Source organism: Amblyomma maculatum, chromosome 9, assembly GCF_055883805.1.
Source record: "Amblyomma maculatum isolate TAMU_Amacu chromosome 9, ASM5588380v1, whole genome shotgun sequence".
NCBI lineage: Eukaryota > Metazoa > Arthropoda > Arachnida > Ixodida > Ixodidae > Amblyomma > Amblyomma maculatum.
In genome coordinates, this window is record NC_139352.1 from 82,654,130 (window position 1) to 82,679,579 (window position 25,450).

Here is a 25,450-nt window from a genome sequence, read left to right on the forward strand (position 1 = left end):
TGGCGGGATTTATAAATGTCATACGCATACATGCTTCAAGGAGAGTATAGGGGGTATTCACTGACGCGCTGTGCGCGGTGCATTGTGAGTAATTGAGGCGCAGTCGGCCATTTTTGTGTCCACGAAACGAACAGGGCAAACGTACGTATGAAGTGCTGTCGTGCGGTTCTACAAGCAGTGGCATCCACAGCTATATGTTGTTTATTGAGCTATCGTAACGCGTGCACAGTGTAAACAACGGAAGCTGAAGAGCTGCGCGAACGACCTCGGTATTAAGGTTCCGGAAGTACACACGAACGACTCCACTCGAACGAGACACCTCACCGAGATGCGACGTCACGTATGGCTGGCACGGCTCAACCGCACAAGTATCATGGAATATGAGAAATGTATGTCAAAATTGGCTGGACAGGAATCTTCCGAATGTGCCCTAGCAGCCAGCTCTTGTCACTATCCGTGCACGACTGTTCTTCACGCACACAGACGATGCATTCCCAGTAAAAGGGCAGGGCGGCAATGTATTGCTTCCAGTCATGCGCATGCATACAGCGCTCCGCCAACACCTCCTCGTCGTGTTTCGCTGCAATCAAATCCTTCAAAGTGGACTCGCTAAACTTTGTTTGCCGTACTTGCCTCATTCGATCAGAAGAAGTCGGATGTTCGCATCGTCTGTGTCGGCTGCTAATCAAAGCAGACCGCATGCAGATTCAGCGAAGGAACGTAGGCGGGCAGAGTTATTTTGCAGAAAGTTTGAAGCACTTTATAAACTTATTTATCTCTAATAACAAATCAAGTTTAGCTTGGCCAAAACTGCGCTGTATTTCAAGAGTTTTGTTGCAAAAGGTTATTTCGAGCCCGCAAGGCAACGAGGTGGCGCCACCGGTGTCATCGCTGTGGCCAGTGGCAGCGGTGTCTTTTGCTTCCTTACTGCCACAGACGATGCAGACATTCGACTTCTTCTGATCGATTGAGGCAAGTACAACAAACAAGTTTTGTAAAAAGATACTGACTACCAAACGCCATTTCTATGCAGAATATCAGCTACAAAAACTCAGCGGTTTAGTTGGTATAAACGTTGGACGGCACGCACGTAATTGCACAAAGAGCGAGTTCGTCTGCTTCAACCGCGGCTCTTAACCCAGCCGCTTGTAACGTAGTTGCGTTCTTCGAGTGGTCAGTAGGCTTGCGATTGGTTTCTTGTGACGAAGCTCGTCCGTAGGACAAGGAATTCATGAATGTCGCACATATTTATGCGTGGGCACAGGCCGACGATTACCGTGCAGTTCCGCATATCGACTGCACACGGGTCGGTACCAAAGTTTTGTTTCGTACAGGTCTCTGTCCGCATCGCGCACACTTTGCCGATAAATCGAACTGTCACTCATGATACCGATTGAGTTTTGATAACAACGGTGCTAGCATGAGGCAGAGTGACAGAGCAAACGGACGCGTACGAACAGCCGCCCGATACTAGTACTAGTCAGAACAGGACGCAAAGATGGCGTCGGATGCATACTGACATCAGCTGTGACGTCACGTGAATTCCCCCTATAGCCGGGCCAGTTGGTACATGATCACTAAAAAAGCGCTGTGTATTGTCTTACTCCCTGTGTCCTGTCGAAAGTGCACTCTTTTTTAGTGAGCATACATGCTACAATGGAGCCACGCCCAACTTACTTGCCACCAGCGGTAGGGCCGTGGTCATGGGTGTCAATAATAGTCACATTGCAAACTCAACAGAAGAAACGAAGATCACCGACCACATAGCAAATGGATCTAACCGCAAATGTCACAGACACGTGAAGCGTCTGCTCAAGATGGTTTGTTATTTTGTGCTGTGATGTCATAACCGCGCTAAAAAACTGCCTTGAAACCATGGATGCAGCACACAGCGAAAAGCGGTCGACACGTCACTGCAGCGGCATCCAAAGCGTCAGGAGCACAGCACGATGATGGCGACGTGGTTTCACAGAGAAAGCGCGATTTTCTAACCGAAAGATGCCAAGCCGTCAAAGTGCATCATCGTTCTCTCAAAAATGATGAATGTGAGCATGGCGAATCCTGCCTGTCGCACAGGGTTAATATCTCTTCACTGTAACCAAACAGACGACATTAAGGATTTATTACCAACGCAATTGAATGCTTTATTAGGTGTCGCCACTCACGGCAGCTAATATGCATTATTGTAAAACCTTTTGACAAGTATGTAGCACCTGCAAAGGCATTCATAAATGTTAAAAGCTACTAAAATCCTCCTCAGTTCAAGCGCGAGCCTGTTGCGTTGTCGGGAAGTATTTTTCGATCGAGGGAGTATTGCGTAAAGATTCTTCTGATGTTTTCTGTTGTTCTAAAATATATTTGATGCCATAAGCGTAAGATTGTTATCACGCAGCTCTAACACTTACCGTAAGACATTCTACGTGACATTCGCGGCCACACAAGACGTTCCACATCCGCCGCTGTGCAGGAAAGTGGCGCTGGCAATACTGTCAAGGATAGGTTGCACTATGTAAGATGCAACAACATTACCTAAGAAAGTGAAAAGATAAAGAGCCGTCGCTGTAGCTCAGTAGCAGAGCGCCAGAAGCGAACCTCGGGTGTCGTGGGTTCGAATTGCACCTGAGGTACGCGGCTGATCTTTTTTTTTCACACTTCCCGTTTAATTCACACTTCAAAATTATTATCCCCTTTGCTTTTCTTTGTGTCAGGAGATGTTTCCCTCTTTTAATTATGTATGTCATAACGCAGCCCTTATTCTCTGAATTTGTTTGCTGATACGCGAAGGGGACTTTGATACCATGTTGGTTTCTCGCATCGACAAAAATTGAAACCAACAACACCAGCATGCATGTAGCAGGCACCCTCAATCTTCTCCAGAGAAGGCAGCAAACAGGAATAGCACAGCAGCGCCTCTGGCAGCGTCTTATTGTACAAAAATCATCGTGTGTTCTGCACGTTCGAATTGGCCTTCAGCTACCTGAGGAGCACTGGCGGCATACACGCCAGAACGCTGAATTTGTGCATTCACCTCACGCTTCGCTTACCATCAAAGCTTGCTTGCACTCAAAACTCAAACACTTAATCATAGCTAAATAAGATATTCGTAATAATATGAGTCATCCTTTAACGTTTGAAACAAGGGAAGGGTTTGACGCTAGAATTCACTTCGTGTGTACTGTTTACTGTCGAGTATGGAAAGACAATAACGACTAAAAATCATGACAAGCACTTGACGGAGGTGACAAGTGGCTTCCGCTGAGTGCGTAGATAGATAGTAATCGATTGTAATCTTATTGTAATGTATGCAATGCTTTCCATGTAGATTACAATAAACAACACTGGCGTGTTGTATTTCTGTTGACTATCATTTAAAATGATGAACCTGCAAGCACAAGGCACACTCGTGTGCCTTTGTCTCGACTGCTTTCGCGTTTTCGACGCTATCTGTTTTCAGGTTTTTCTTTCGTGCAAACACTCAGATAAAACTCGGGCAAGTGCGGAGCTCTCGTCATCCTGCATAACATTACAGGAAAAGATGTGATGCAAAAAATAGTTTCCTATAAATAAGAAAGATGAGACGGCCTAAATGGATGGAGGCCAGCGTTAATCAAGACGCACTTGTTTCGAAAAGCCAACTGGAAGTGCACTCAGACGCTACGAGCAGCAGGATGCTGGCTCTCCCTCATGCGTCGTCTTAGGTTCATAGTGATATGTTCAGCATCTCGCAATCGACGGTCGACCACCGCGTTTGGACGAGCCAGACCACTGTGCAGGCAGAATAGCGAGGTTGGTTAACAAGGTGGTTGATGCTGAGCTATGCATAACGTCCGTTACGTACGGCATTACTCTGCCGAACTTCTTGTATTAGGCAGGTACAGGAATGGACACGATGACTACCAGCGCCTAGCGCCAAACACGTTACGGAATGGTGTGTGTGTGTGTGTGTGTGTGTGTGTGTGTGTGTGTGTGTGTGTGTGTGTGTGTGTGTGTGTGTGTGTGTGTGTGTGTGTGTGTGTGTGTGTGTGTGTGCGTGTGCGTGTGCGTGTGCGTGTGCGTGTGCGTGTGTGTGTGTGTGTGTGTGTGTGTGTGTGTGTGTGTGTGTGTGCGCGCGTGTGTGCGTGTGTGCGCGTGTGTGCGTGCGTGCGCGTTTGTGCGTGCGTGCGCGTGTGCGTGTGCGTGCGTGTGCGTGTGCGTGTGCGTGTGCGTGTGCGTGTGTGTGTGTGTGTGTGTGTGTGTGTGTGTGTGTGTGTGTGTGTGTGTGTGTGTGTGTGTGTGTGTGTGTGTGTGTGTGTGTTCGTAGCTCTCCGACTGCGTGGTATAATTGTTCTACTTTGGGAGGTACGTTCGCTGGCGCTGCGATTATCTCATTGGTCATTCGTGGGGATTTCCTTTGCCGTTAATCCTAGCAGTGGCAGCTGAAAACGCCGATGTTTTCTTCGTGTACTGTTCTCAAATAAACATTGACGTTTAATTGTGAGATTAAGATCAAACATTTTAAAATGTCTAAAGTAGGTTTTTGTTTCGCAATGTACACACTACTGGAAGGATGAGAGTTTGCAGATCTTCGTGTATTGTAACTAATACAAAATAACGAAGCGGTAATGGTTGCATACATATTATGCGGGATACATAATTTCATAGAGAAATAACTGTACTGCCGAGGCCACCACTGCACTTAAAGCAACAACTGAAATAATGTTTGTCGAGCCAAGGAAACCGGTGCCCTGCACCTGCGAAATAAATGTAGAATATATTGCTCATGTCATGTTATATCACTGAGACAGACCATTACACTAACTTTTGCCAATGTTATGACACCTATACATTTGCGAGAAGGGCGCCGCATGCGCAAAACATGTCTGGGATTAAGGCATGTGAGTCTGTCGCCCCAGTAGTACAATGATCAAAAAGAAAAGGTGTCCAAAGCGGCAGTTATCGAGAGGCGTAGTGAGTTTGAGGTTTTGCGTTCAAAATCATTTATTAGAATTTTTCTTAGTTACAAACAGGGAGGATGAAAACAAACATACATCTTTGTGATGCAGTTCTTTTTAAAAAAAAATGTTTGAATGCAGCTAATTACCATTAGCTGTGACAGTGCGACAGCATAATGACCTCGCAAGCTGCCATGCCCGACCAAATACAATACATGCCACACAGTACATCACCGCAGATACAAAGCATCATTACACACATTTTTCAAATTCATTGCCATTTTTTGATATTTCCTTGAGAGCCGCATTAAGGTTGCACCCTGCTCTGCTCAGGAGGAGCTGAGCGGATCTACACGACCTCCACACTGCCATCTGCCAAACCGGCGCATTGTAGCATGACCTTTTTTGTGCATCTGGTCAATTCTTGTTCTGTAACTTGGAACCATCTTCCACCCGACTGCCAGCGCCTCAGCACGGCAGGCAGCAGCGAAACCTTCAGAACAATCAAGTGATCACATGGTGTCGGCCGCCGCAAGTATCTTGACTTGCTCTCTCAAGGAGCGCTACGCAACTGCTGTCAAAAAAAGCTTGATTGGTGTGCATTATCCTTACCGAAATCTGTTATCAGAAGCACGGGAAACTAAGTCGCTTCTTTTTTACAGCATACTGACAAAATTGTGCGTACGCTGGAAAATAACGAATAAAACGAGCATAAACTAAAAGACGTCAGGCTGGATTTTCATATCTCAATATATCCTTCGTGGTCTCTCTACCCTGTTATAATTATCTGTAAGCTTCTAATTATGATTACGTTAGTCTTTATGGCACTGTCTGCACTATGCGTGCGCGTGTGTAATGCAAATTTGCTTGCAAATGCGTGTGTGCGCGGACTTTAACCTAAATGCATTATCTATTTGGCAGAGCCGTAACTATTCAGCCGATTGAACCTCAGCCATGAGCCGCGGTAATGAATTATTTACAACTCGTGTATATAGCAAAGAAAATGTTCTGAAAGATGGCAGCGAAATATGCCCACTTAAAGGGGGAGGGGGGTGATGAACGACGCTATTGTAAGGCATTTTACAGCAGAAGAAAACAGTCGACATGCGCCAAATCAAACCGAACAGTTGCTCATCCACGCGTTTGTTACCGTTTCTCTCCCCCATTATTACAGCTGTCATCAGTGGGAACCGAGAAGGGACAACACGGAGGGGGCTTTGTCCGGCGTTTGGGAAGAACCCACGAAACGACAGTAGCTCAGCGTTGAAACTTCGGTGCACGCGCTTATTAGACAGATTTAGCGGAGCGTATTGGCGCCTCCACTCCGCTCGCGGTGCCCGTTGAGCCTAACCGGAGCGTTGAAAAAGAATATTATTTTTAACTGAGCGCGGACGCAGACGTTCTGTACAAATAGTCCCTGGTTATAAAAAATGAAACTAGACAATGAAACGTGTTGCTTTATTCGCCCGCCCCAATGCTAAGCAATATGTCTGCACGTAAACACTTTTCAACATCTGAAGCGAGAGGCATACGCTCATTTTAGCCGGCGTTTGTTATTTTTGTGAAGCCGGGCAGTGGCGCAACATATAGAGTCTCCAGGTGCGACATGATCGCCGGGCCGCTTCGCGTTCAGCTGGACAGCGTACAAGCGGAGCGGATTTTTCGGTCCACTTGCGTGCTCCCATCTGAGGGTTTTGCGCAAGCGCAGTAGCGCTACCGCTCACCGGCTGAGCGGAGCAGAGGCGCAAATACGCTCCGCTAAAGCTCTCTATTATTAAACACTTTTAGCGAAGCGTATTTGAGCCGCCTCTCCGCTCAGCCGGTGAGCGGTAGTAGCGCTACTGTGCTTGCGCCAAACGCTCATACGGGAGCACGCAAGTGGACCGAAACATCCGCTCCGCTTGTACGCGGTCCTAGCTGAACGCGAAGCGGCCCGGCGATTACGTCGCACCTGGAGAGACTACATGTTGCACCACTGCCCGACTTCACAAAAATAACAAACGCCTGCTAAAATGAGCGTATGCCTCTCGCTGGTTATGTCGCTCTCAGCCTGGATAAAACGCCAAGACAATGGTTTGGCCCTAACGCTGCCCTGTTATCAAATTACCAACCTTGGTAGGTGAAATTGCAAGTGCACGACACTGTTGAGGCCGGCTTCTCTCTCTAATGAAGCTCTTTTGCTATCTGCTACCATTGCATCAAAAGCTTTGTATGCTTTTTATGAGCACTTAATCACAGATATATGGCGCCTTGTTTAAACTGCACATTCATTAGCAGTTCAGGGCGTAAGTCATCATGCTATGTAATGGTGCATTATCCGGCTGACGTCACTGTATTTTAGCATTTTCGCGATATAGTATTCTCTAAAATGGGCTCCTTCCTATGTGGAACCAACAAATGTTTTTGCACAGTTTGGATTTGCAAGTTTTTCTGTTAGTGCAAAAAATGTATTCTTTCAGCACGCAGGAGGAAGGGGCGTCTTTTGAAAGTGAAGAAAGCGCCTGTACAAATCACTGACTTCAAAAGATCGGTCAAGAGAAACATAGTGGCCGCCAAAAAGCACATGGGCATACATCAGAGCTCCCGCTTTCTTCTCGTAACCGAAAAGTGGCAGGGAAGCATTGTCCCCTTGGTGCCACATTGTGCGCGTCGCATTCTTGAAGTGCGCAGAGCCGCGCCATAGCAAATCTCTTAAACCCTTTCGGATATTGACGGCGGGAAAGACATCATCCAGCTGTGCAGTATACACCAGTACGTGTTTGTTGTTGAGAACGTCCGACAACATTTGCTTGTGGTCCAAAAAGAAATCTTCTTCAGCTAAGGCAAGTGCCACATTTGCTCTCGCACTATCCAGCGTCCTCCAGGAACCAACATGAATTCTTTTCTTAAAGTCAGTGCTGTTAGCGTACATATAATAGGCAAAGGTTTCCGGTTTCCTTTCAGGCGTCATAATGCTTCCGTGGTGCTGAAATCCCGTCAACTTTTGAAACAAGCTTTGTTCCCCAGGCTGACGTAAGTTGAGGACAGTCTTGCTGAGCAAGTAGCCAGCAGCAGTATAGTTCTTTTCCTCAGCCAGGCGTCGAATAAGCTGGAAACTTTCTGCAAACACAGCCCTGCCCTCTTCGTCTAGTAGTGTGGTGTAATAAAGGTAATCGCTGGAGTCGATGATATCCAGCAGTGGAAACAAAAATCCTACACCCAATATCACTCCCTTGAGTTGCAGGGGAGGGCGGTCAGTACGTGCTTCTAGCCATTTGCTCGCCACTCCTACGGCAAACCTCGCTGCAAAGCAAAAGAAAAAAAAAAACCGTAAGCATACATCTACGAGGATATAAAATGCTGGGAACAAATATTGCGTTTGCGGTTAATTCCAATACTAACGTTTTCTTTGTAATAAAGCTTAAAATATCCACACCCAGACGACTACCACTAGTAACATAAGAACGTTAAAAGGCTGCCTCAAGGGAAAAAAAAGGAAAATAGATTATTCTTATCCATTGACTAACGCGACCAATCAAAGTGTGGCCGAGCGTCGTTAACTTGGAGTCATCATTTCTTCCGACTTGACTTGGACGCTAATGCACAACAAGGTAGTAGAAACGCAATGCAGAAGCTGTTTTTTTTCTCAAGAGTACTTCACAACACTCAACCTTAGAAATTAAACACCTGCCTTACGTCACACTTATACCATCATTTCTGGAACACCCAAACATAATGTGGTTTCCCCACAGAAAAAGTAACATCTGCATGCTTGAAGTGGTGCAAAGGAAAGCTGTTAGTTTTATTTACAACCGTTAAAAGCGTGCCAACTCGCCCACTGAACTTTGACAAACGCAGGTTTTCCTACCCGTACCATGGCTAGTCGAGAGAAACTGCAGCGTTTAAAGTACCTAGTTCAAGTACTCCATAATTCATTTAGGCTAAATTACTCAGATTTTATTAAACCTAAATGTACTCGCCAGACTAGACAGATTCACCCAGGCAGAACGGAAGCATTTTCCTCTAATAACAACTTTTTCTTTAACTCCTACTTTCCACAATATGTGCGAGATTAGAATGAACACCATCCATCTATTACTGCACAGTCAACGCTTGGCAACTTTGTTTAAAATGTTGAAAATGCTTTCTTCTTATTTCTGACAATGTCTGCGTCTAATGTTCAGTGCGTGTTTTTTTTTATGTGTTCCAATCCAATGTATTGCCCATTCTTTATTCACGCCACTGGGCTGACAGTATGTTGAAATAAATAAATAAATAAATAAATAAATAAATAAATAAATAAATAAATAAATAAATAAATAAATAAATAAATAAATAAATAAATAAATAAAACACATGAAATTCATTTCATTCGCGTTTGTTTCGTTCACAGGCACTGCAAGCCCTTGTGGGGTTCATGCAGGAGTGGGTACAAAGAAAAAAATGTCGAATAGGGAAACAAATGTAGGTAAAATTAGGTGCAAAATAACAATTCATCACCATGGTGGCGTCATGGTGGTAATGACGTCAACTCAAAGAAATAAATAGAGCTGGTTGAACACGGAAGCAAATATAGTTACAAAGAAATACAAAGTGAAACGTCAACATCATAGGTTCATCACAATGGTGTAGGTGGTGATTCAAAACAGCTAACATGCTCTATGAAAGACTACTGAGTTACAGTTTATAGCAGCCTGAGAGTAGTTTATTCCAGCAAGAAAAAGTCAAGGGGAACAAGAAATATAAGCATTGATGTGGCTAATAGGTTTATGAGGTGCTTTTCATGGTTCCTGGAGGTATGTTTTTCTCTATGTTCAAATGACCGTAGTACAGCAAGTACAGAAATTTAGGTCTTGATGTTTTTCCACGATTTGCTAGTCTGCGAACATCTGCTTTGTAGAATAGGTCGCATACGCTGGAATGTATAAAAAAGTTGCAGCATACAAAGCAAATTCTTATGTTTTGAATACGCCCCAGTTTGCCTATGAAATATTCCTGGTGCGAATACCAAATAATGTTACATAATCTGGGGTTCGTCTCACTAGCGTTTTATATGCATAAAATTTACATTAGGAGGAGCATTGTGTAATCTTGTTCTGAAGAAATAGAGCTTTTCTTGGGACTTATGACATATGTTTTGAATGAGCTCTTCCCAGCTTAGATTGCTTGACAGTCGGGGTTGGCGCAGTGGTTACGGCGCTCGACTACTGTTCCCAAGGACGCGGGATCGAATCTCGGCCTCGGCGGCCGCTTTTCGATGGAGGCGAAAAGCAAGGCGCCCGTGCGCTGTGCGATGTCAGTGCACGTTAAAGAACCCCAGGTGGTCGAAATTTCCGGAGTCCTCCACTACGGCGTCTCTCATAGCCTGAGTCGCTTTGGGACGTTAAACCCCACAAACCAACCAACCAGTACCACTCTTAGATATTTTATATAATTAATTTTTTTCGACTAGGGCATTGCCTATAGTGTATTAAAAATATAAGGTTTTTTTTCCTCATTACTAAAGCCAACAACGAGCACAAACAAAAATATATAGGCTGCTGAAACATGTCTGGAGATAACTGTTGTTATGAAACAAAGAATTGAGGCTGGATGTAATTTATTCATTATTTTTTAACGCTGCAACAATTACGAACTGAGCCTTGTGATCACCGTAGTAAACTTCCGCAGTTTCTATGTCTATTAGTAAAATTGTAAATTAGTTTAACGCCGACGCGGTAGCGCGACAGCGCAGTGGTTAAGACGCCGGATTATTGTGCCGGAGTACCCGGAATCGAACCCGACCGTCGGCGGCAACTTTCCGATGGGGGTGAAGCAGAGAGGCGTCCGTGCGTTGGGTGATGTCTGTGCATGTTGAAGTTGTCGTTGCGACTGTAGGAAGAAAGAAACGAAAATGCACAGGCCACCTGTAATGCCTCGTGCGGACAGAGGAGAAATTAAAGAAAGAAAAAGAGGGGAACAGAAAGACGCACGTCGCAACAGCCGTCGTCGTTCCCTGGCGGTTGTTGTTGTTGTGGTTGTAGGAAGAAGGAGAAGAAAAAGCACGGGTCTGCTGCTGGCCCTGTAGCTAAGCCACATCCGCTGCCTTTTTTTTTTTTTTTGATTGATTGATTTATAGGAAGGGAAAGGCGCGGTAACTGTCTCACTGTTTTCTGTGGACACCTCAACCGTGCCGTAAGGAAAGGGAGGAAGGTGGGGGTGAAAGTGGAAGGAGAGAAAGAGGAGCCGTAGTGGAGGGCTACGGAGTAATTTCGACCACTTGGGGATCTTTAGCGTGTTCGCACAGCACACGGACGCCTCTTCGTTTCACCTCCATCGAAACGCAGCCGCCGAGGTCGGGTTCGAACCCGGGTACCCGTGCGGACAGAAGAGAAAATAGAGAAGAAAGAAAAAGAAGAGCAAGAGAAAGACCGCCGCAACAACAGCCGTCGTCCACCACCTAAGCGGTGGCGGGTGGAATGGCGGCCTACAACAGATAAAAATTCGGTGGCTGGATAGCCCCCGCCGCAATCGCCGTTGACCTACCGTCCTAGCCCCGTAGGGCCAGGAATTGCCTTCCGTTCCCTGATGGCTCCCTGGTGGTCAAAATTACCTTGTAGTCTTGCATTATAACATCTATTTATCTCCCTACTTTCACTCCAACCTCTAATCCTTCCCAATAGCCTGGTTCATGTGTTCACAGAAAATTACGACAGATACGGCGCATTTCCTTTCGTGCAAACGAATTTAAGAGGTGTCGTAGCGGAGAGATGCGGAATGATTTTGAGCACCTGGGGATCTTTAACCTGCACTTAAACCACTCAGCGCAATGACGCCTATCCGTTTAGCCTCGATCGAAACGCGGGCACCGGTAGTCGCATTCGAGCCCGACTACTCCGGTTTACTAGTCGGGCGTCTTAATCACTGAGCTAAAAAAGAAAGGCGCGGTTTCTGTCACACTTCTGGGTGGACACCTGTTCCATGCAGTAAATGAAGGATTGGAAAAACACTGTCATAGTGGAAGGCTCCGTAAAATAACCGTGGTCCGCTAAATATTGTGGCCGCTGTTCGTACAGTATGGCTGGATCACCAAATCTGGTGCCTGCTAGCTCTCCCTCCTTCTGAGTTGGCACCACCCTAAGAACGGAGCGTGTGGAGGTTTGCTAGTTTGAACGCGGTTGCTTATCTCGGGATCAAAGGACCCCAGGTGGTCGAGATTATTATTGTGAAAGCAATATTACGCTCATGAACGGCCTTTCGCATAGCGGTGGCCAGTAGCCACGTTGACCTTTAGAATGACCTCTGACGTCATATGAGGAGCGAGAGACGGGCTATCAAGTCGAGTCGTCGCATAGCGGTGGCTGGTAGCCACGCGTGAAGACGCAGCGCATTGTGTTCCTTCTGTTGCTTTGACGTCACACTAGAAAAGTAGGTGGCGGAGCCAGGGATATATACTCGCATTCACCGTCTGCCAAGTCAGTCGCCATGCATCCGCGAGATGACACGTCGCCTCGCTGCTGCTAGGAAGCAACGGCGTGCTACGGAGACATGAACAGCGTGAAGAGCGTCTCGCTCGACGGCGTGCTCAAGATTAAGCTAGGGGGGCACGTCGATCTTCTCGTGAATCCTGCTCATGTGAAGATAATCCAGACTGGAGCATGATGGTTGGGCGCCCTGAACAGCGAAGCTGACTCTGTATCCACGTGTTCATTCACCACTGAAGAAACACAAGCCGTGCTAAGCAACGCCAGTAACTAAGCCCCAGCCAATTTTATTCTGGAGTCATCTACTGTGGCGCCTCTCTATTAATGTTTCAAGGCGAAAGCCTTTCTAGGCTCACGGAACGTGCGCTGACATCGCACAGTACACGGAAGAGGCGTCCGTGTGCTGAGCGATGTCAGCGCACGTTAAAGATCCCCAGGTGGTCGAAATTACTCCGTAGCCCTCCACCACGGCCTGCTCTTTCTCTCTTTCCACTTTCACTCCCACCTTCATCCCTTCCCTTACGGCGCGGTTCAGGTGTCCACAGAAAACAAGTGAGACCGTTACCGCTCATTTCCCTTCCTATAAATCAATCAGGCTCATGGAACGAGCCTGATTCGTGCCGAGATCCGTGCGCCGAGATCGAACGCCGTGCGAACGAGCGCCGTGATAACGAGCCGAGATCGGTGCGCGAGAGTTGCGAGCGAGGTCTGTCATATTCCGCTAGATTCCGCGAGATGTGTTCTTTTCTAGCGTTCCTGCCAACTGCAATTGCACGCTTGAACGCGAGCCAGTGTACCGTACAAACTCACACTTGTCGGAGAAAGTGTGATAGATACCGCGCCTTTCCTTTCCTGTACACCAATTATATATAGCCCTGCAACGAACGCCGATAATAATAATAATAATAATAATAATAATAATAATAATAATAATAATAATAATAATAATAATAATAATAATAATAATAATAATAATAATAATAATAATAATAATAATAATAATAATAATAATAGGTTTACAGGAAAGCAAAGGCGCATTATCTGTCACAGGTTCTGTGGACGCATGAACCGCGCCGTAAGTGAATGGGGATGAAGGTGGGAGTAAAAGTACAAAGAGTGAAAGGGGAGTCGTAATGGAGAGCTGCGGAATAATTTCGATTGCCTGGGGAGGCAAACGATGAGAGGCAAATGATAGGAGAGCAAGCGTAGGCTTTCGCCATTCTCCACTTAAGAGACATCTAAGAGACCCTTTAACTTTTTTTTAATATTATTTCACTCCCTCTTCATGAGTTCCCCATTCGTGAGCGTTCCACTACTTTGTATTACATATACAGTTAGTAACAAAAGATTGCGGGATGCGGATTTGAGGAAAAACATAAATTTATTTGTTGTCTCGCTAGTTTTTCCTGTGATATTTCTTCTCTTAAAGGCCCACTGTCCACCCTCCGGTCGAAAATATTTTCTTCCCCGGCGACGTGAGATTTCGCCCCTAGAACGCAAGGCCACAAAATGTTTTTGAAAAGAGTAACTAATAACGCAGTTACAGCCACCGCAATCACCCGATTCTGTCATGCTTCTCTCCTTCCGTTCCTTCGCAAAGGTTTTTCACTCTCCTGTCCGAGGTCGTCTGGCCAGTCTAGCCTCAACAAGACAAATTCCCCTTCCTCCTCCGCGTTTGGCGGGAGGTGGGGCGTGGCACTCCGCGAGCGCGGAAGAAAAAAAAAAAAAAAAAAAACGACCGAGGGAGCGCGCGCCGCTGGATTCAGTCTGGCCGTGGCGAGGAAAAGCGCGCAGCGAGCGGTAGACACCCATCCTTTTCCCGTCAGTCAGCGAGACGGACCAATGGACGTCGTTCGCGGTACGTACGTCATTACTGTGGCCCGTCGGGCCAGCGCAGGAAACGGGGAAGTGGCTTCCCAAAGGAGAGCATGAGAGAGCTTTGAAATGTATTTTCGATGCTTTGCGGCGCGCGTGTCACTGTAGCATTTTGCACAGACTATCTCCGGTACCTGATCAAAACACTGGGCTCCTTTGCTTAAAAGGGCCTTCCCTGGACCACGGCCGCTCGATGGAAGCGCACTAGGTGCGGCCTGCTACGTCGCCCGAAACCGGCGGGAGGCGCCTACTTCCAGTCGCCACCGCCGCGACGCCGCCGTTCAGGGACAGCCGCGCGCGGAGAGCTGCGCCTGACTGCGCTTTGCGGGAGGCGTCGGCGTGGTAGAAGCCTATTATTTTAAGTATATAAGAGCCCCGCTTCACACAATTTGGCAACAAGAATTAGTATATACTGTCGTGTCTAGTGTGACCATGTCAGCACTTAGCGCTTGCTCGGCAAGAATGTATACTGGAGTGTACCCCAAAAAACTTATAGTGACGGTGGTTCAAGGCCAATCGATTGGAGAGCGCTCATTACCGTGATGTTGCATTCGAATCCAGAATGTTCAATTGGGGCAAGTTGGTAGACGTTCCCGTGTCTTTCACGTTCTTGTCTATACCGTTGTTCGCGCTGTTTTACGATTCGAATCCAGTTGTTCGTCACATTAAAATGTGACCCGGCTGTGAACAATTCGAAGCTGTTCAGCTGCCATGGTAGCCTAATGCATAACCACTTAATTATGTCGCGAATTCCGTGTGTCATTTTCATACCATTTAGTCATTCCTGTATACAGCTTTTATACATAAATTGATATCAACCTGTTCTAAGCTGCCAGCGCTATCCAATAAAAAATGTCCTACTATGAGCAACCTCTGTGAAAATGCGACATGTAACCAACTTTCCTATCTCATTGTGACAAATTTTACGGTGGAAATATGAAGATGTTTATTAGGTTAGATCTAGTTGATAACCTGAGATCTTCGACTCAGTTGGAGACCTTAAACTTTGTACGCCAGAACGCTATCCGTCATGGCTTCCCGCATTTTGCATGACCGGACAAAGTAAGCGCGCTTGATAGAGCCGGTCTGCCTCAAGGTGCTACGTATATGCGCCGAAAGTTTTTATTACTATTTTTATTGGCTACTCGTAAACCCATACAATTTTGCTGGTTCGTAATTTTCAATGGAAGAACGCGCATCGAGTGTTGCTGTTGTGAAACTCTTAGCTGTGATCACAAGAATGTTCACGCGTCAGAGCGCAACTGCAGCTGAGTTTCAGCGAGCAGCCGAGTACACTTATTTAATGGCCACACAAAAAAAGGAAGAAAATTACCAATCGCAGACGGAAAACCTTTCTTGAGAGAGGTTTATGCCATAACATCGCTCCACTGTTGAGTTGACATTTCCAGCCCAGCTCGCTATCAGTGGGGGCAGCAACTCAACGATATCTTGCATAGCGCCGTAGCATGGGCACGATCATTGTTTTTACAGATTAGCTACAGGTACAGTGTACAGTGAGAGAACAATGATGAAACCAAAAGTTTACACAGCTTGCTACTTCGCCAGACCTCTTCAGACTTCATCATCCTGTGAAGGTGCTCGTAAGCTGGCAAAGCTTGATTTCTTCCTTTGCGGGGTACATCAAGCCTCCATTGTCCTTGATTTTCATTAACCTGTAACTGGTCCAATTGACTCATAATTCCTGCAACAGGCTCTTGCACGACTGACATGTCGCCTCAGAAGCATTACCAAATATCGCATAAATTAAGCAACAACCTGGTAGTGATAAACAAAACTTGAGGTTCTTAAGTCTCCTTGAGGAGCCTCGTTAGAGTGCCCGCACTTTGCTACCTGCTTATTCACCGTATCCAGTAATTGCTGCCTCTGACGCATATCATTAGAATGCAGCCTTAAGCCACCGCATTATATGAAATAGCGCCCTACACATAGCTATATAAAGCTCCTCTTTACCGAAGCCGTACGAACGTGCCCTATAGGAGTATAGTGTGCCTGACTTGGGATCTAAGGGTCCCGCTTTCAATAGTTCCCATTTCACCCTTACATCTTATTGACTCTCTCTGGTTTGGCAGCTCCTGCCACATTGAACATGTCATGTGTTCTCATTGCGCCAAAGGTGTCTGGCCGTATCACCAACTAAAGCGCCTCTTACCAGAGAGGGGTTTTTTTTCCGACTTTCCGCCGACAGAGCGGGCGCCGGATTTTCTGTGTAACGTGGCTTTTCATTTTATCGCATCGGCTCAAACTGTCTCAACAGTATAAGCAAATGTTGTATGCACAGGCTCCTTTACTTGCAAGGCCGCTCAGACTAGCGGGGCAAAATTTAGAACAAATTGCATGCTTATATATATATAAAAAAAAAAAAAACCTTTGTAGCTTTTTCTGATATGTCCTCGCAACATAACCTGCGAGAAAAGCTTCTGGTGCTACCTCGTCGTGTTCGTCTGCTTCACAACACATCGTTAAAAATCCTAGTTCACTGGCCAGCTCCCTCATAACTAAATAGGTTAAATAACGTGACGGGAACACAGGAAAAGAGGACGACACAACTAGCGCGGTTGTGCCGTCTTCTTCTCCTGTGCTCCCGTAACGTTGTTTGCACGGTTAACCTATAATTAATCACCAACAAGTCCAATCTGCGGTCCCTTGTAGAAAATTCAATGGCAGCTGATAGGGCATTATGCTTCAGCATCTGGACTTTTTAACCTCAGCGCCGCTTTCATTTCTGAGGAAGCCAGTGCATTTCCACTCCTCGCTGCTGTGTTTACCTGAAGCGAGCTCAGCAGATAAAATTAGAGGGCCTCTTAGATATCCCTTAAGCGCAGGACGGCGAAATCCTACCCTTCTTCTATCATTTGCCTCTCATCGTTTGCCACAGTTCGTCATTTCAAGTCGTCGTTTGATATATCGGTCGTTTCTCAGTCATGATGAGTCTGCATGCGTAGTCATTGTAGCCCTTATCACTCATAACTAAGCACGTTACTCATTTAGAAATCTCAGTCATGATGAGTCTGCATGCGTAGTCATTGTAGCCCTTATCACTCATAACTAAGCACGTTACTCATTTAGAATCAGCAGTGGTCATTACATGTCGTTTCACATATTGGTCATTTTGTAGTCATTAACAGTAATGATGAGTCATGCCTAGCTATAGTCATTACCACACATCGCTAAGCACTTTTACTCATTTCTAATCAATTGCGGTTATTACATGTCGTAGTTTGATATACTGGTCATTACAAATCATCTTAGTCTTTATTAACCTTTATTATTAGTCATTAGCATTAGTCATTACCTCTACCAATGTCTATACCGTTTATTGATAACCTATCACCATCAATAATTTTCATTCCTAATCTCCCTCCTTGCACGTCCGCTTTCGCGACTGGCACAGCTTCTGCGCTTAGATTTTCGCTCCATGAGCCTAGAATGGCTTTCGCCTTAAAAAACAAACGCATCCAGTCTCAACGTTAACATGCTTGCACACGCGCACACAAAAAAGTTTGCGTTTACCAAGCAGACGCGAGGCGAACGCGCCCAGAAAGGAAGCAAACCGCGCGCTCAGAGTCGGCGACCCCGGCGGCGACGTGTCCCCGAACAGTGGCGCCCTCAGCAGAAATAGCGGGCGCAACTGTAAACTCCCCAAGGACGCGCTTGAACATTGACGGCGGCGCGGCGCAGCAGGCCGCACCCAGTGCGCTTCCATCGAGCGGCCGTGCCTGGACAGTGGCCCTTTAAACCATAGTCTCCTTCCACCAACTAACACTTGCTATGAGCTCAAGGTCGATGTTATGTCATGATTGTAAAATCCGTACAAGGCTTACCTCCGTACGACTCTCCAGCGATGAAAAAATCACTGTTTTTAGTCTCGGTGTATATTTTGGAAAATCGGCGTAGAAATCTGATAATATCGGCTGAGATGTTTTGAAGTTTTCCCCTATACTTCTCCGTGCGGTCAAAACTGTATCCCGAGCCAAGAGGCTGGTCTAGGTATATAATGTCGAAGTAGTTTAAAAGAGTGTGATTTCTGTAGTAAAGCTTTCCACCAGCGTCGATGCCCAGAGGCCCATTCTCAAGGAACTCTCCAAAAAGCGAGGATTTCCCGGGCCCTCCTTGCAGCCACAAGAGAAGAGGCTTCTTCTGTGGAGGATCCTCCTGCAGACGTGCGCGCGCAAAAAAAAAAAAAAAATGTGCACATTTATTCAGTCAGTTTCAAACTGCTATACCTAGAGGCAAAAATAACATTTTTTTTCTTTGTAATTCACTGACCGAACCATTCCCGAAATCAACTCTGTTCTGGTATACATGTGAACTTTGGAAAACGGTTAGATGAATGTGAACTTAATAATAAAGTAATGTAAATAAATTTTAGTTTTAAGCGCACTGATTCAAATTATTTAAGAAAGTTTCAAGCTGAGTTTTCTATTTTAACACACAAAAAAATAGCAATTTGACCTCCTCCTGGGAACCGAGCTGCTCGTATGTTAGATGAACACAACACAAGGCCAGTTTCTATAACGTTCACTTGTATTGGGGCTGGCTAACGACATTAAGAAAAGTGCTGTGATCATATATATACCTCCAGTGCAACAAGGTATATTTTTGGCACGTCAAAAAAGCCCCTTCATTCTCGGCGGGTAAACTAGAACATGTCAATGCATTGTAATAGGAGCACCTTGGGCATTTTTTTATTTGCCTGTCACGTATTGCCACGTCACGCGATTCGAGCAATGCATATTCTATTTTGAAGCTTGTTAATTTAGTTAGTTCATGGGGTTTAACGTCCCAAAGCAATTCAGGCTGTGAGAGGCGCCGTAGTGGAGGACTCCGGAAATTTTGACCACCTGTGGCTCTTTAACGTGCACTGACATCGCACAACACACGGACGCACTCCGTTTCAACTCCATCGAAACAGAGCCACCGGTAGTCGGGATCAAACCCGGGTACTCAGGCACAGTAGTCGGGCATCTTAACTACTGCACCACCACAGTAACCCGAGCGGGGCAGTCATGCGTATGGTATGTGCGGGTATGAGGCGATGATAGCATGAGTTCTCTACATATACTGCCGAAAATCAGTCAATGTGCCATGCATTGGACCTGACCACATGCCACCGTATTAAATAAAGACACTCGAAAACCACCCTTACATGTGCTTCCTCTCTTTCCTAATGCAACGCACAAAGAAAGTGGCACATATTCCTACATAACCTCCCAGTCGTTTCTTCCCTCTATCGCTTTGTACGACCAATAAATGTTCTCGAGTCTCCCTTGCAAGTGTGACGATGAGCACTGTTCAAGAATGTATATGAAGATGAGATTCGAGTAAACTTTAATGAACTGCTGCAGCCTAAAAGCTATGAGGAGGAACCTACGCATAGACAATGTTCAGATGCCTGCACTCAGAGACAAGGCGGGCGCCATCACTATTCATATGCACAAGATACTCAATGTATTCTAAGAGGCCTACACTGGTTTGTACAGTAGCCAAAGTAATCAAGATGAAAATGAGAATCCAGGTACTGCAGAGCTATCGCACGTTCCGGTAGTCACGAGGAACAAAGTAAATAACGTTATAGAAGCCATGAAAAGAAAGAATGTAGATCAGGAGAATACAGTAGTTAGTTTCAGATTTTTTAGACTACGGTGGGGATATCATTCTATAAAAACTGTCCACCCAGTACACGCTATCCTTCATGACCTCTACGCCACTGGGATCTTTGAAGAACTCAATATTTTCTTAATCCGAAATAAAGGAGACGTCAAGAAGTTGAAACATATCAACTTTCTATCCATTTCCTACGAACTATTTAAAAGGTAATCGCTCATCGAATCAAAGAGACTTTAGACTTCAGTCAACGAAACGACCAGGCAAGCTTTCGTAAAACCTACTCACATATATGCATGCTATCAACCGGGTGATAGTCTGAAGACAGCCAACCCCTGAACATAGCATTCGTTGGCAATGAGAAATCATGTGACTCGGTCGGAACCTAGGCAGTCATGACGGCCTTGCTAAATCACGGTGCAGATGAGCCATATGAGGAAGTAAAAGACGGTATCTATTACGTTTGCACGGCAACAATAGTCCTCCACAAAACAATTAACGAAATTCCAGTGAAGTAGGACGTCAGGCAACGAGAGAAGAGCTCTCCAGTACTACTCACGGCTTGCATAGAGGAAATATTTAGGAAGCTGAAATGGGAACAGTTAAGGATAGATGTTAATAAAGAATAATTTCGTATTCTGGCTTCCGCTGATGGCATTGCCTTGCAACAGGCAACAAATTGCAAAGAATGATTAACAGCATATTTTGGCAAAGCAGTACAGCATGCCGAAAAACCAATATGCAGAAAACTAAAGTGAGGTTGAAAATCTTCGGAAAGAATCAGCAGTTTGCGATAGGTAGCCAGGTGCAGGAAATGTCAAGAGAATAAGTCTACTTAAGGCTATTAGTGGCCGCCGACCCAGACAACGAAAAGGAAGTAACTAATAGAATCAGATTGGGGTGGAGTGATTCCGCAGATTCCATCAGATCATCGATGACTGGTTACCAGTATTAACGGCTTCATCTTAATGATGCTCAACTGTGGGGCAGAAGCGCGGAGCCTAAAGAAGAGTTCGGCTAAAAGACCACTAAGAGGCAATGGAACGTTAAATGAAAGATGTAATGTTTAGAGAGAGGCGTGTCGAATTGTTCAGGAAACAAAACGCGAGTTAATGACAATCTAGTGGATATCAAGAAGGAGAAATGGGCATGGAGAAGTCGTGTAATGCGAAAGTAAGGTAAGTGATGGCTCATTTGGTGATAGAATTAATTTCAAGTGAACACAAACGCAGAAGGCGGTGGCAGAAAGTAAGGTGGGTGAATGAGATTATAAACATTTGTGGAGACCAAATCGATGCAGCTGACCCAGGACCGAAGTTATTGGATGCACGTGGGAGAGGACTTTTGCGCTGCAGTTGATGCAGTCAGGCTGATGATCATGATGATATCTTTTCTTAATATTGGCACACTGCCATCCTCAGCCAGAAAAAAAAAAGCACACACACTTGATCGAAACCCGTGTGAATCGTTCCCACTGTCTTTTGTAAGCTTTTCCTTTCTCCTGCGAGCTCTCCATGGTCATTTAGTTATGCACACAAACAGCTCTACATTTCCACAAATGATTTAAATCGTATTCAAATCAAATCAAAGAATTTGGCTCAAAATGAACATGCTCAGACAATCAAATCCTCTGTACATTAAACTGAAAATTCTCAATTCCCAGACAGATCACTGAAGTGTTAAAAAAAAATAAAAAAAAACAAGAGCCATCCGCAAAGAAACTAAAAAACAAAAATATAAACGCAGGTTTCTTAGAACAAGTGGCTGTTTTAACAGTTATAATAAAAGTGAATGGAATCGACCTGTACAACGTGTAAGCCGTTGGCAAATGCCTTTATAAAAACTATAAAACTTGCTAATGTATTTATTCAATTTAGTTACGTAAGGTCTGAATATTAAACGAGAATTAAATGGCAGTGCTTGCAGGACACTACAGCCGAGGCGTATTATTGAAAAACTACGGATACCCAGAAATTTACATTATATCTCACGGGACCAGTGTATATCACTAAACATGCCCAATTTGAAAGCTGTCGTCTGTCATTAAAGCCTTTTTCATGCCAGCTGCTACAAACGCCACCCACTGAAGAAAGGGGGATCCAACAATTTCAAGGGTGTGTGATTATAACTAGCAAAATTAGAGTATACATTGCGCAAAACGTCGATGCCATCGTATCCCGGGAATCCCTTATCCTTGTTAGGAGGTCTCCTGATCTCGTGACTTCACCAACCCCAATACCCAAAAGCACATGGATGATCATTAACGTCTCAAATAATCAGATAATTTTATGGCTGTCTTGAGCTCATTCAGGATGGCACTTAGCGCGTAAAATGACCGTTAGCTAAATATTCTGAGAGCTGTGCGACGTCTCAAGAACACGTGATATGGATGAGTCTGCAGGGGCACTGGTCAGGGGTTCTACTGGGTTGTGACGTCATTTTTCAGGTTGCAACTTCCGCCAAAGGGCATTTCAAAGTATGTCTGAAAAGAAAAATCGTCTCGGCTTAGCTCATCTAACTAATGATATGCAAAGCGAAAGAGCTTGGTTAGTTTTATTTTTGTTTGCTTATATTCCTTGACTGAGCTGTAACTATTATACTTAGGCACACACACTTGTTTGTCTACGGTTGTGGTGCCGCTGTCAGCATTTTGCGGGACGAATGACTCGCTCTTTCTTAGTCTCCGACAGTATAGCTTCGCGCGCTTGGCATTCTGGACCCTCTCCTGCTGTTGTCAGATGGGAAGGGGGATTGCCACCCGGAAGTGCCATGCCCCAGAGTCACAAAACTCATCAGCCCACCATCATCCATTCAACACCTCCGGCAGGCCGGAGTTAAAGCTACTACAAGTTAAAGCTATTAATGGCAACAGTTACTTGACAACTATTCAAGATCATAACTTAAGAGCAATGCGTAGCGCTCACACGGCGATGCTGGGCCTATTCGATTATCTACGTCTAGCAACCCGCGGCTCGCCCGCGCACAGATCCATCCATTCGTGCTTTTCTCGGGTAGCTCTGGTCGCTTCCAGCTGCGGCGAGAAGGTGTTCGTTTTCTTTGGTTGGGTGGTTTCTGGCTGTCCGGTGACAGTCAGACTAGCCAGGACGGTTTTGAGCTGGTTGCACTGCACTCGGGCAGCCAGCAGACGACTGAGAGGAGATATGGAAGTGAGCAGCATGCGCAGCTATTTTCTCATGGACTAGAAGTATTAGAATTTTGGTGCTTCATGCGGTGTTTTGTTTCATCTAGAGGGCAGCGCAGTGCTCGTTTCGGCTGATCCGCGGCGTACATCACCTATGACGTCTTTTTAACTGTCGCTGTTTACTTCTTCTGTGTGCGCGTGACAGTATCTCGTCTCGTCATTTACATGCGCAGAGGTGCGCTTAATACTGCACCCAGTAAATTCGCATTGTCAAAATATGCCTAATCTGTAAGTCCCTAGTCTCGGCTTATTTTACAGTACTGTTCGCGGACCTTCTCGACCGTGGCCGCGGATTTCAACCACCAGTACATATGCTCAGGCAGGCGTATAATGTGTGCATATCGTCAGCGCGTGAGCGCGATGCGACTAGAAAGGAGGAACGTTTCGAATAATGCTCATAGTTATTTGAAAAGTACCATATGCACGCAGTGTAACCTCTAACTTGATTCATTAAAGAGGAAATCTCCCCACTTTAAGCCATCTTGCACGCATGCCGACAAAGCCGGATTGTAAAGCATTTCATGCGAGCGCTCGCTCTCCACAGAGAAGGCGTATAACACATGAATACCTTACCCTGCTGTTATGCCAACAGCATTTTATAATGAATTCGAATGCCCGGTATACAGATAAATTTAAATAAATATACAGGCACCGACACGAGGAAATAACGAAATCGGCAAATCTATGCTTATCGAGATTATACGTATCCATAATGACGGACGACTGCCTACTGACTAGAGATGGGTGTCGATTCGACCACCACGACACCATCTTCCTTGGTCACGGTGGTCGCTCGCGGTTCTGTGGTGTCGCACAGTACACAAAACACCTGATTTAGTAGATGCCCCTTTGGGGGCCACAGCTGAGTAAACCACAGATCTTCGATCATACTGCGTAATCGAGACACGCGACAATCCCAAAGAATAGCATTTTATTAAAGAGCAATACGAGCAAACTTCCTCAGATATGATGCCAAATGAAAAAAAGAAAAACTTTAAAGGGTAGGCATAGGTTTCAAGATCTCTCGAAGTATCTTTTAACAATACGCTGTATTGGGCGAGTTGGCAGTAGGTCATACTGTGAAAAGCTAAAAAAAAAATAGAAAAACAAAGGACCGAGAAAAAATAGGAAGACAAAGGCGCTGTCGTCTTCCAGTGTCGTTTTCTTTTTGCTCGGTCCTTTGTCATTTTTGCGCTTTTCCACACGATGAACCTCTCGAAGCTCAAGTGTGCGCTTCAAAATTAACCGAAGCCCACACACTCTCATTGATCGTACCGAAGCTCGAGCCCCTATTTGTTCTCTTTTTCGGCGGCCACCCTTGCTAATTTCGTGTCTTTATCTTTCCAGTTCCAAGAAGCCTAATTCTGCCGTACGCTCACGTTGCAGCAACACGCTGCCGTACGCACCATCGATGAGCAACGTAACAAACGTAACACTGGCTGAGAGCAGGCATAGGCATCTCTCCGCATTACACCTTGCCGCTGAAGTTATAGCGGCGTGCACTGTGAACGTGGTCTCGGCCAGCTGGCGGGTTCTGGTAACCGCCAGCCCAAGTGACCATGGTGCCACTTCCAGTCATAAATAAATTTTCTAACTACTAGCCGGCCATACGAAATTCGTCAAACGAATAATCGAATCCCTTAAGCTCTTAGCACGTTGATCTATAACAATAAACAAAATCAAATGATGGCGCGCTACATTTTATAAAAACATAGGTTACGCGCACGTTTCGATAGTACTACTACTGGCTGACTGTACTTCCTATCGGCTGAATGTAACATCCAGAAAAATGTTTGTGGCATCGCAAGTGAACCTTTTGACAACGCTAATGTGAATAAGATTGTGCGCTTAAACAGTAAATGGGCGTATAAGGCTACTTGCCTTCGATTTCATGTACAGGAAGAAGAAGAACTTATTGTACTCAGTGCTTTGTTTGCGGTCAATGCTAATGAATCCTGAATAGGCTTCAAGGTCGGCCCATGGGTCCGGAAGGCATACTTGACTTTGTTTTCGCTTTTCTTCGAGAGCTGTTTCGGAGCGAAGGTCGCTCAGTGTAAATGTCAGGTCTTCAGAAGGGTCGCTGAAATAGAACAAAAAAATATGGAGGCAAAAATTCATTTTTTTATCAAACTGAAAGTTTCTGTGCCTTTTTAAAAACGGAGGAGCTAGATATAAGTCCTTTAATATTCATGCGTACAGTTCTCATCTATAACTTAAGTACTCAATGATTTAACCCAGCAGTAGCATCACAAATTGGTAATAATTAAATCACTCCCATGTTTGTAAAATGAGCCGTCTAATCAACTTCCTATGCGCAACAAGGGCTGCACGGATGCTTGAGAAGCCACCCAAGAAATCGCTTAAGTGCCTAACTT

At 45.4% G+C, this 25,450-nt stretch overlaps 1 protein-coding gene across 1 annotated transcript in view; it reads right to left on the bottom strand.

Annotated features, from left to right (window-relative positions):
* Positions 1-6,880: 6,880 nt before the first annotated feature.
* Positions 6,881-25,450, bottom strand: part of LOC146179608 (putative serine carboxypeptidase CPVL) — a gene marked incomplete at its 5' end in the record, with an annotated part of 164,192 nt that continues 145,622 nt past the window's right edge. Inside the window, 2 exons of the mRNA XM_084580220.1 lie at positions 6,881-8,213; positions 18,091-18,421. Coding sequence (XP_084436346.1) covers positions 7,387-8,213; positions 18,091-18,421 — 1,158 coding nt within the window. The remainder of the gene's footprint in view (positions 8,214-18,090; positions 18,422-25,450) is intronic.